General features: G+C 38.3%; 1 protein-coding gene, 1 long non-coding RNA gene and 1 other non-coding gene across 4 annotated transcripts in view; 1 reads left to right on the forward strand and 2 right to left on the reverse strand.

Moving 5' to 3' along the window:
• The window catches only part of ELP3 (elongator acetyltransferase complex subunit 3), a 98,226-nt gene that overhangs the window by 63,866 nt on the left and 21,639 nt on the right, over positions 1–12,721 (forward strand). For both annotated transcript variants that reach the window (XM_059176594.1, XM_059176602.1), the window contains exons 11-14: positions 2,808–2,898; positions 5,924–5,989; positions 7,591–7,818; positions 9,235–9,316. In XM_059176594.1, the coding sequence (XP_059032577.1) occupies positions 2,808–2,898; positions 5,924–5,989; positions 7,591–7,818; positions 9,235–9,316 (467 nt within the window). The remainder of the gene's footprint in view (positions 1–2,807; positions 2,899–5,923; positions 5,990–7,590; positions 7,819–9,234; positions 9,317–12,721) is intronic.
• The window catches only part of LOC131833414 (uncharacterized), a 48,154-nt gene that overhangs the window by 8,383 nt on the left and 27,050 nt on the right, over positions 1–12,721 (reverse strand). The window lies entirely within an intron of this gene.
• LOC131822862 (U6 spliceosomal RNA) lies at positions 12,604–12,710 on the reverse strand. The gene has a single exon (XR_009350347.1). It is a non-coding gene; the product is annotated as a U6 spliceosomal RNA (small nuclear RNA).

The following is a 12,721-nucleotide window of genomic DNA, read 5'->3' on the forward strand; positions in this document are numbered from 1 at the left end:
CAATTACAGGGTTGGAGCAGCAAACATACAAAATAAACCTGGAACATATTGTTGTTTCAGAAAGTAAGGAAATATTCAAAGAAGGTGAACATGTCAAAAGGACCTAGAAACCAGCCTGAATACATACCCACAGGCCAAATCTAATTTAAGCAACAAAATAAATAACATTAGCATCAGGTTACAACTCTTTGAATAAAAAAGGAATCCATGAGTTCATAAATGAATAAATAAATGGAGAAAAGAAAGCTCTTCCTTGTAATACAAGCCCAACTAATAAATGTAGGAGGGATGATTGATAATCACCAGTTTGACAGTCATAATAGGGATGGTGAAACAGGAGTCATCGGTGCATGTTAGACTAGTATTTGGAGGGTTGTTGAGGAACAAGATACTGTTCTGATACTGTGCAAACAGGTGTCCTTTTCACAATCTTACTAAATAATCCATTTTTCACATTTTTGTGCTTTGTGTTGATTTTTGCATTTTAAAAGGGCCCCAAGCATAGTGCAGAATTGCTGTATAGCATTCCTAAGCACAAGCTGTAATAAACCTTCTGAAGAAAATAAATATTAGATGAGCTTCATTAAGGCATAAATTTAACTGCTGTTAGCCACAAGTGTTAGGTTAATGAGTCAGATACATGTTAAATAAAGTATTTTTACATAGAAATAAAATAAAAGAGGGTTATGTATCGATCAGTTGAAGAAAATGTAAGTGAGGCTCACAGAAACCTAACCCTGTGTTTTCTGTAGGAACAGTGTTTGAGTAATTGCGAATACAGTACTCAGGGCACCTTTATAGAATTTATGCCTAGTGAATAACGAGAATCAAATGTATCTGCCATTCAATGAGTACTAATAGTGATTGCCAGTGATTTTATCAGATTAATATCATGTATAACAGGATTTTAAATTTTACCTGTAAGACATGGAAGTACATGTATTCCTGAGTTGTTTATAAAATGTTTCAGGGTAAATGGGGCGCCTGGGTGGCTCGGTTGGTTAAGCATCTGACTTCAGCTCAGGTCATAATCTCAGGGTTCTGAGTTCGAGCCCCAGAGGCCCACATCAGGCTCCACGGAGTGGGGAATTTGCTCCCTTTGCCACTGCCCCTCCTCCCGTTTGTGCATGTGCACGTGCACATGCGCGTGCATGCTCAAATAAAACCTTAAAAAATGTTTCAGGGTAAAAAAGGGCACTTAGAAGACTTGATCTTTGGCTTATATAATATGAAACAGTAAAATATTTAAAACAGTATATTTGCACATTCCTGGCCAAAATAAATCTCATATAGATATAGATATATTTATTTATTTATTTTGCTTCAGTAACCTTCGTTTAGTTTTATGTGATTATTAATTTGTTTGTTTGTTTGTTTTTGAAGAGAGAGAGAGAGCACATGACAGGGAGGGGCAGAGCGAGAGGAAGAGAAGGTCACAATCAGACTGCTTGCTGAACACAGAGCCCTATGCAGGGCTCCATCTCAACCCTGAGATCATGACCTGAGCTGAAACCAAGAGACGGCCACTTAATTGGCTATACCACCCAGGCGCCCCTGCAACTGATTTAAAATGTACTTGATTTTAAGAAATTATAGTTTCAAAATAGAAAGTTAATTTTTTTTGCTAAGAACTTTAAGTATACCATATATATTAACTAATCCCTCTAAAATATATTCTTTAATATCACTCTTACACTGAACTCACTGATGTGTCATTGTCTTAAAGAATTTTGGCTTATCATTGCTTTATGTAATGTTTCATGGAAACTCTGCTGGCTTCCAGAGCCTAATAGATTTACTGTGTATATCTTTTAATGATAATTGATTGGCTGTTGATATTTTTGAGTGAGAAATATCTTACTAGAATCAAATGGGTGAATTAGCTAATTGTATATATTTAACATTTGGAGGGATAAGTAAAAAGAAAAAAATTCAAGTTGATTCAAAAACAAATGAGAAGAAAAGATATATTCTTCATATCTTTCTCCTAATGAATCAAATATTAGACAAAACAAATTGAGGACTTGCCTTTGAATAGGAAGTAGATGTGCTAAGCATATTCTTCAGATTTTTTTTTTTTTTAACTTTTATCATCAGATGCTGATTTTTGTCTAGAAAAGGATGTTGGGGCTTCTAAAATAGAGCTCATAACTTTAGCTTTTGATTGAAATCTCCTTTATGCCTGGCACTTTATGCTGTATTGATGCCAGGAAATAAAATTTATCTCCTCTTATCTTTAGGCAAGCTGTTAATCTTCTAATGCAGAGTCACTTCTAATTTAGATTTCTAGGAAACAGGGAGATGCGGGGGAGTATTCTTTGAGTCCATTTGTTGGCTGAGCTAGGCTTTTGAGCTTCCTGGTTACTTGTCATTCAGCAACTGTATGGGCAAGTGTTTTTAAGCTATTAATAAAGAAGTACATTAACAATTGCTATTTCTCCTCTTTAAACAAATTGGATTTTACTTAAAAAGACAGTTGTATTTCTTATTTTGCTTAGTGCAAATTTATCTCTTCAGCCAAAAATCATTACTGATGGCTATCAGACATTTATTTTATACTTTGTAATCTTATAAAGTTATTTTCATTGGGTGTTTCCTCACAAAAACCCTGAGTGGTAGGTGAAAATCATTATTTCATGGATGGGAAAACAAACAGAGAAGCCCTGAACCTTGCTTCCTGTTTAGAATAATTCTGCTTTTCTGATCTGCTTTGTAGGTTTTTGTTTGTTTCCTTTTTTATATATCCCTGCCTTACTGCTGTAGAGAATGATTTGTATTTTACAACAGCTGACGTCTTTCTTTTGCAGAGATATTCCAATGCCCTTAGTCAGTTCAGGGGTAGAGCATGGTAATTTGAGAGAGCTGGCATTTGCAAGAATGAAAGACCTTGGAATACAGGTAAGAGTTTGACTAGAACTGTTAAGATCAAAGTAATCTGAAACACAAAACACTTTGATACATACTTACAGACTCACAAGTTTGGTCAAAAAGTTTCACATACTGAAGGTATTGTACTCTGTAACATGAAGTTGAAACTAGTGGTTACAAAGGCTGCATCTTGTCCCTTACACCCGTCTGCTTTCTTCTAAAAGGGCAGTTTTGCTGATTTAAGGGTTGCTTTTTCACCTACTCAGATGCCAACTATGTGCTCAACTCTCCCTTTTAAATTATGAAGTATTTCTTTTTTTCTTTCTTTTAGAGTATTGGGTGTTCAATTCTTGACTAGCGGTGGTAGACAATATGCATATACATTTGAAGAAATAAGGATTACATGTGTAAAATGATTACCCAACAGTGTTGTTGCCCACATATTCCAGTGTCCCTTGCCCCACTCCATCCCTTTGTCTGTTCAGGTACTTACTTCTTCTGCAGATATTTACTAAACATCTTTCTTCTGACCCTGAAGTACTAAAGAACCCAGAATCTGTGACAGTCTCTGCAGATGACTCTTAAATACAGAAGATGATTATGACATAAATTCACAGCCCCCTAGAAACTTCTTAATAGATCTGCTAAAGGAAAAAAGCCAGGAGTGGGCTCAAGGGGTGAGCATTAATTCCTGGGCTCCGCTTTCAGCATTTGGATTCACCAGGTTTGGGATAGAGCCATGGGATGTTCTCATGCACAATCCAGACATGGACCACACTTTGAGAGATACCATTTCAAGGACTGCATATCATGTTTGTGGACTTGCCCAAGATATTTTATTCTTTTAGTCCATTGTTTGTCCAAAGAAGAGTTTGTGAACATGATTGGCTTATTCTTTTTAAAAAACAAAAACAAAAACAATTTTAAGTTCTAGAAAAAGGGCAAATTTATTATCTATAGTAATTAATAGTACCAAATGAAACTATGTGCCTGTTCTGCTTCCCGTTTTCCAGCTGTCCTTCTTCCAACCCCTCTCCCCTCTGAGTATACCACAGCCAAAGTGATTGACCTGGCCTGGTTAGCCTGATAATCTCATCATCTAGCTATCATCTCTAACCTAGTATCCCTTTTAAACCGTAATAGCCTCTCTTAAACTGGAAAGACTAAAATTCAGTGAAAGCCCAAAGACACCTAGTTCACATAGGCAATGTCTTTACCAGAAAATAAGTACACACCAGTCTCTGCTTTTTTAAAAAGCTTTCTCTGGGCAGCTTGGTGGCTCAGTCAGTTAGGTTTCTGATCTTGATTTTGGCTTGGCCTGTGATCTCAGGGTTTTGGGATTGGGCCCCACACCAGGCTTGTACACTGGGCATGGAGCCACCTTGGGATTCTCTCTCACTCTCTCCCTCTGCGCTCCCCCCCAAAGCATTATCTCATAGCCCCCCTCCTGGAGGAATGCAGGTGTTCATTAAGAGCATATAACTATGGTGCGTTCACATGCAAACTACTATATAGATCTGCTGTAGTTAAAAGACAACATCTAAATTTAATAGATTTGTAATTACAGAGACTTCTGATCTTTGTTTGCTATATAATTTTTGAGTTCATAGAAACCACATTAACAAAGCACTATTATCTGGGGCTAGTTCCTGGGACATGGAAATAGGTTTGCTTTTACAGAACTGAATAATGAGATTTTCTCATGGAATTCTATACGTATGTAACAGTACTTCATAAATATGCTATTTTAGTAATAGAACTTGCATGACATCATCACGTTTCCTAGGATGATCTTTTCTCACTGGTAGAAAATGTTAGAATCCTCCGGGCGGCTGTGTGGCTCAGTGGGTTAAAGCCTCTGCATTTGTCTCAGGTCATGATCCCAGGGTCCTGGGATGGAGCCCTGCATCGGGCTCTCTGCTCAGCAGGGAGCCTGCTTCCCTTCCTCTCTCTGCCTGCCTCTCTGCCTACTTGTGATCTCTGTCTTTCAAATAAATAAATAAAATCTTTAAAAAAAAAAAAAAGAAAATGTTAGAGTCCTGACAGTAATTTTTATAATTTATTCTGAAGGGGAAAAATACTATATTACATATAATGTAATACTGTGAGGATTTTGTAATTATAAATGTCCGGCTATATAGTGTACACACTGGGTTGTGGAATAAGAGTGAGAGTTGTATCACATGAGCTTGGCCTTGCAGAGACCAGGCATTGCATGTGTATCATGTGCAGGCAGCTCTGTGCCTCCTAGTGATGATCTCATGACTATGGTTTGGACTGTATAATAAATAGCTCTGGGTTCCTTCTTTTCTTCCTTTTTAACCTCTTCCTTTCTCCCAGCCTTTCTTCCACAATGCAAAAAAACAAAAACAAAACACGGCAGTCTTCCAGCATCCTTCTTTTTGACATTGTAAAATGACAGAAACATGATGATGCTAAAAATTTTAACTGCCATAAAATGGTGAAGGTTTTAAAAAATGAGGAATTTTCTTCTTATTCTTCTATATACATAGTTTTGGATTATACTTTCAGGTTTAGTTATATCCCCTGGGTAAAACTGTTGTCAGATTTTAGAACATACATTATTTACTTTGAGTATTACATATTGCTCTCAGAATTCTTTTTTTTTTTTTTTAAGATTTTATTTATTTATTTGAGAGAGAGAGACAGTGAGAGAGAGCATGAGTGAGGAGAAGGTCAGAGGGAGAAGCAGACTCCCCATGGAGCCGGGAGCCCGATGTGGGATTCGATCCCGGGACTCTGGGATCATGACCTGAGCCGAAGGCAGTCGTCCAACCAACTGAGCCACCCAGGCATCCCTGCTCTCAGAATTCTAAGCTTGTTTTTAAAGCACTACCATTTCCCCCTATCCTCAGACTTAGTAAAGATGGTTTTATTTTGAAATTTAATTCTTTTTAATCTCCTTGTAAATTGTGTCCAAACTTAATTTTGAGCCCAGGATTTGATGGAAAGGTGTGAATAAAAATTTAGTTACCAGTTTTATACTTGCCCCTCTCCTCCACCTTTTTTTAATTTTTAATTTTTTTTTGGGCAGTGTCGAGATGTAAGAACCAGAGAGGTTGGAATCCAAGAAATTCATCACAAAGTACGGCCATACCAGGTTAGTTTCTTCATTTTATAGAGAGAGTGGGCCCTGATCATTAATCTTTGGCAAGCCTGGATCCATACTTTCTAACCAACAGGACTGATCCCTAGAAGTTAGTAAGTAAACTAAGCAAAGTAATTGAGGATCAGATAGAGATGACAAGACAGGAGAGGCAAATATGAGGGTGGGTGAATTGTAGAAGAGCCAGGCTAGGAAATACAACCCTGAGCTTCATTCTGGATCAGCACAATCCACCAGAACTTTCTGCAGGGTTGAAAATGTTCTGTAATTTGCACCATCCAGTATAGTGTCAGCCACAGTCACATGTGACATGTGACTAGTGCAGCTAAGGAACTGAGTTTTTAATTTTATTTGTTTTAATTCAAATATAAATAGCCACATGCAGCTGGTGGCTACCTTCAGGAAGAGCTAAATGAGATGTTTATTTCTGTGTATACAGCTATTAAATTCTACTCTATTGGTGATAATCAAATGGATAGGCCTTTATCAACAGGGGTTCCACAAAACTTAAGCCTAATGCCCTAAAAGGTTCATTGTTTATAACGAGTTAACTTCTCTCCTATTTACGTATAATGCCTAGCTATGTGCCATATTTCCTATGAGTTAACTCTCTTGTAGAACCCCATTTGAGAAAGACTAGATGATACCTGCATTGATATTTTTAACATTTGGGACCTCTTGAGGAAAAAAGTCAACCCAAACAAAGTTAATCATTTTTCCACATTCCTTTGCAGTCCAGTTAGTTAGCAAACATTAAGTTTGAGAAGAAAGAAACATAACCATCATTCTGAATTGTTCACTCACTACAGTTCACTCACTACAGTCATAATCCACCCATTTTTGGAAAGTGTCTGGATGTGACCTTGTCCACATATGTAGGTTTTTCTGTGCATACTGTTAAATATTGCTTATATAAATGCAAAGGTCAAGGGGCACTTGAACAATGAGTTGAAGAGTGAAAAGCCTATGTAGATTGCTATAACAGGAGCTTCCCCCAAAAGCTACTTTCCGGTGCTTGAATTTCTTTGATGTTCTAATCTTATCACTAACTAGGTATAATATTTTAAAGGCTTATCCCTTTAAAGGGATTCCATACTTTCTTAAAATCCCATCAAGAAACAAGTGACCAATAGCACATTTTTCCCCCAAAAGCAGGTTTTCATAGAAGAGATAAAGGCTAGGAAATGAAACTGTTGCGCCACCTGACTGTTATGGGGCTCAGTGGTGCTCCCAAGAGCTACACATGTGATATAATATATAATTTTATTAGAGACTCTTCTTGGAGAATCCAAAGATATAAGTACATTGAAGCCTTTACTGAGCCAGATTTCTGCAAGAATTTCAAGGTTAATGAAGTTCAAATGTGTTTTCCTTTTATAATATTCCTTGAATAAGGCCTGAACTCTTATTTAATCAATGATATGTGAGAGTAGACAAGAAGGAACATAATTCATGATTATTCATTCTTTATCCTTAATTGGGTATATTAGCCTAAATAAGTAAATACTTATAAAAATGAATTCTATTCCCTGATTAAGGGTTTGTTTGTTTGTTTTTTGTCTAACTTAAAAGAAGTTTTTATTTTTATTCAACAGGTTGAATTGGTGAGGAGAGATTATGTTGCAAATGGTGGCTGGGAAACATTCTTATCATATGAAGACCCAGATCAAGACATATTGATTGGCCTCCTGCGATTACGAAAGTGTTCAGAAGAAACGTTCCGTTTTGAATTGGTTGGAGGTGTTTCCATAGTTCGAGAGCTGCATGTGTATGGAAGTGTTGTCCCTGTGAGCAGTCGAGATCCTACTAAATTTCAGCATCAGGTATCCTGTATTCCATCTCTCTTTGACTATAATTAAGAAATTGCCCAGGGGCACTTGGGTGGCTCGGTCAGTTAAGCGTCTGACTCTTGATTTTGGTTCAGGTCATGATTTCAGAGTCATGAGATCAAGCCCAGCATTGGGTTCTGTGCTGATCTAGGAGCTTTGTGAGATTCTCTCTCCTCCTCAGACCCTCCCTCCACCCCGCCCCCTTACCCTGCTCCCTCTCCGGGGAACATGCACACACACACTCTCTCTCTCAAAAATAGATTAGGAAGGAAGGAGAGGAAGGAACAAAGGAAGGAGAAAGAAATTGCCCAAGGGAGGAAAAGTGAAAAAGAGTGGGTAGCGGGAGGGGCTGGAGGAAGAGACAGTGAAAGAGGGAAGAGGAAGGGGAAAGGCAAATACAGAAATGGAGAAACTAATAGTTGATGTTCAGGGATGTTTTCTCTCCGACTTGTATCCTTTTGGGTGTGAGAGGGAAGGAGTGAGTGACAAATTTGAGAGTCAAGTAGGATACAGTATTAGGTTAAACCACATGAAATTTCTATTTTTGAAAGTCAGAAGTGGTTTAATACCAGCAATTTCTTATGGTTCAACTACGTATTATGAAATCAAAGCAGATGATAATGTAAAGCACTTGTGAAATATTAAAGCTCTTCATAGACGCAAGCTCTATCTGATATATAGTGGAATGCTATTCCGCTCCCCACGAACAACCTAAATAAATAACTCACTTTTTCAAATTTCCACAAAATAGCTTAAAACCACTAATGGTGGATATAGCGTAAACCCCAGACTTGGTGATTTAAGAATATTGCCTGGTTTCAAAACCTTTTAGAAATTGGAGGGGTGACTAATAGATTAAAGATTGGATGCCCCAGACTTCATCACCTGGAGATTGCCTAGAGCTTATTTAAAAACAGACAGGGGAGCCTGGGTGGCTCAGTGGGTTAAGCCGCTGCCTTCGGCTCAGGTCATGATCTCAGGGTCCTGGGATCGAGTCCCACATCGGGTTCTCTGCTCAGCAGGGAGCCTGCTTCCCTCTCTCTCTGCCTGCCTCTCTGCCTCCTTGTGACCTCTGCCTGTCAAATAAATAAATAAATAAAACCTTTAAAAAAAATTAAAAGAGACAGAAGTTGAGAGGCAATTACCACCAGCCTGTAATGAGATTACATGATCCATAGATTACCTTTTGATGACTTTTGTTGCAAAATTATTGCCTTTTTTTACTAGTCTGCTATAGTGTATTTTTGGTATAATTGAATGGTTTCTGTATTCTTATCCCCATAATTTTTTTTGGTCACTCTTATTTTAACAGATTTTAGCAACTACTGAATATTATCCCTTTTGTTTTACATATCCTCATAATGACTTCCTTCCTTCTTAATTCCCTAACCCCTCTTTTGCTCTTTCCAGGGATTTGGCATGCTGCTGATGGAGGAGGCAGAAAGAATAGCTAGAGAAGAACATGGATCTGGGAAAATAGCTGTTATATCAGGTAACTGGAGGAAGACAGAGTTCATGATTCATTCACGTTTTTAACTTGGTAGCACAATTAAAATGATCTCAGGCCTCTCTTGCCCCCATTTATGATTATTCACAATTGGACAGAGTATAATAGTGAAAGACTCATGGTCAGACACAGAATTACTGCAAACAGTTTGGTGGCATAGTTTCAGAAGCACTCCATCTCTAAGTGGCAAGACCAGTAATCTGGATCCTGCCTTCCTTGCTGTCTGTCACACCAGTCATCTGTCTGTCCCACTAGTTGTCATGGTCATTTCCTCTCTTGTGCTTTGTGCCCACTCTGTCTGGGAAGATGAAATTTGGTGATAAAGATCCAAGAAAAAGGGGCGCCTGGGTGGCTCAGTGGGTTAAGCCGCTGCCTTCGGCTCAGGTCATGATCCCAGGGTCCTGGGATCGAGTCCCGCATCGGGCTCTCTGCTCAGCAGGGAGCCTGCTTCCCTCTCTCTCTCTCTCTGCCTGCCTCTCTGTCTACTTGTAATCTCTGTCAAATAAACAAATAAAATCTTTAAAAAAAATAAAAATAAAAATAAAATCTTTAAAAAAAAAAAATCCAAGAAAAAGTAAACCAGTGTGGCCATTATCAATATTGTTGTTCAGAAACTTAAAATGGTGGGGGTATAGCTCAGTGGTAGAGCATTTGACTGCAGAAACTTAAAATGGATCTCAGGCACCAGTACAAGATGTTTAAAGGTAGTGTTTTTTGCTCCTTAAGTATTGCCCTCAGTGACTTTGCTTGTGGGAAATAGCTTTCCCTTGTTTGGAAGTTTCCCCGTACTTTGTCTAGGTAATTGAGGAAGTGGGCACGAAAAGGAAATTCTAGTATGAATGGAGCAAAAACAACCTTATGTATACCCTTTCATTCCTACACTTTAGTAGTATATCCTTACAAAAATTGCTGTTCCCAGTAAGAAGCTTGCATGGGGGAAAGCTATGATCAGAATATAGGTTGTTTTCCCTCCAGAATTTGTTTTTCCATTAGAAAATATTTTCTCTTAGAGGCAGATTATTTTCTTTGAAGATCTTTTAAATAATCTTTTCTGAAAGGTTTTTTAATCAATAAGTTGCTGCTAATCAATAAATCAATAACCTTACCTGGGTTTTAACAATTATAATTATGAAAATATAATGACACAGGCTTACTTAATCGCTTAGTGTGGTTGTGGTTTTCTTGGCATTATCCAGACAGATAAGTAAAACATTTCTCAACATGGCTTTATATATTTTCCTCTGTTATCTTTAATTTCACTAAAGAGGGACTTAATGAGGCTCATCTGATTGATACTGATATTTGTAATAAGAAATGTTTACCTTTCAACTGTTTAACCTGTGGTGGTTCAGAAGTTAACATTTCCCAGTACCAGGAAAGGGCCGCCTGACTCAGGACTCCTTCTACACACATCTGTGAAGAATTGAAAGCACCTGAAATTTCAGTGGTCCCTTTTGCTAGACGCTGTCAGTGTTTTCAGCACAGTACTTCTCAAGCTTTAAATGTGCTTGTGCTTCACATGGAGATATTGTTAGAATGAAGATTCTGTTTCAGTCTGGGATGGGGCTTGAGAACCTGCATTTCTAACCAGTTCTCAGTGATACCTCTGCCAAGGTGATACCTTCAGACCACACTTCGAGTAGCAAGGTTCTCATATTCTCTTCCAAATCATTAAGGTCTGGATACTCTCCGTGACCCTGGCAGTGCCTACACTCCCACAGTCTGCTTTGCAGTCACATGGTTTTCTCGTATCTGTGGGAACGTCTTCAATTTTAAAACGGAAGAACATTGGTAATCTATCACTTCTCCACATTATTTCATTAGCCTTCCTAATATCTTTCTTTTGAGAAATGTTACATGCACAAAGGGCCCCTGACTGGCCTGAGGTTCTATTCAGTTGCACGTAAGAGCCTCAGTTATTGTTTTTTATGAGCAGGGTGTCTAAGTGGAAATCAGCACCTGTCCTTTTTCTGGCTTTTTATCATAATCTAAAAGCTCAATTTCAGATCGTCTGCCTGTAGGATTTTTAAAATAATAAGAAGAGACTTACTGAAAGCAGGGAAGAACCTTTCTGCTTATCAGCACTACAGTAGGACCACTAGATTTCTGTATAGGAGATTTCTTTTGGCCAGTGGGTTTCTGTAGTCCTGGATTGTCTTTTTGAAACCAGAGTTCTGTGGGAGGAAGGAAGCGTTACTTCGGGTCACTCTAGTCTATATACTAGACCATTGCTTTCTACTGAGGAAAGCACACAAGGCCTTAACTTTCTCTTTGACTCAACATCTGATCAAAAAGCCAAGAACATTTGCTCTTTGTATGCATTTTATTGCTGTAATTTAGTATTTACTATTTCAGTTAGGCTTGTGAATTAGATACCTGAGATGTCCATTATTCAGAACTTTGAGCAGTGCAGATTTAATGTATTATCATCACCTGTCTTTTATGTTGCTTTTGTCCTTCCATGTTTGTTCATTCTTTACTTTACTTTATAGTGTGTGTGTGTTTTATTAACATAATGTACTATTTGTTTTAGGGGTACAGGTCTGTGATTCATCAGTCTTAAACAATTCACAGTACTCACCATAGCACATACTGTCCTCAGTGTCCATCACCCAGCCACCCTATCCCTCCCCTCGACCACCAGCAACCCTCAGTATGTTCCCTAAGATTAAGAGTCTCTTATGGTTTATCTCCCTTTCTGGTTTCTGGTTTCATCTTGTTTCATTTTTCTCTTCCTTCCCCTATGATCCTGTCTTGTTTCTCAAATTCCTCATATCAGTAAGATCATATGCTAATTGTCTTTCTCTGATTGACTTATTTTGCTCAGTTCTAGTTCTCTTATTACCCTCTTGTTCCAGCCATGTTGTTGCAAATGGCAAGATTTCATTTCTTTTGATGGCTGCATAGTATTCCATTGTATATATATACACACCCCATCTTCTTTATCCTTTCATCCATTGATGGACATCTAGGCTCTTTCCATAGTTGGGCTATTGTGGACATTGCTGCTATAAACATTGGGGTGCGTGTGCCTCTTCAGATCACTACATTTGTATCTGTAGGGTAAATACCCAGTAGTGTGATTGCTGGGTTATAAGGTAGCTCTATTTTCAACTTTTTGAGGAACCTCCATACTGTTTTCCAGAGTGGCTGCACCAGCTTGCATTCCCACCAAGAGAGTAGGAGTTTCCCCTTTCTCCACATCCTCACCAACACCTAGCTGGTTAATTTTAGCCATTCTGATTGGTGTAAGGTGTATCTCACTGTGGTTTAAGAATATGGAATGCTTCACGAATTTGCGTGTCATCTTTGCACAGGGGCCATGCTAATCTTCTCTGTATCATTCCAATTTTAGTATATATGCTGCTGATGCAAGTACATGTGTGTGTG

The sequence above is a fragment of the Mustela lutreola genome, chromosome 1 (assembly GCF_030435805.1).
Source record: "Mustela lutreola isolate mMusLut2 chromosome 1, mMusLut2.pri, whole genome shotgun sequence".
Taxonomy (NCBI): Eukaryota; Metazoa; Chordata; class Mammalia; order Carnivora; family Mustelidae; genus Mustela; species Mustela lutreola.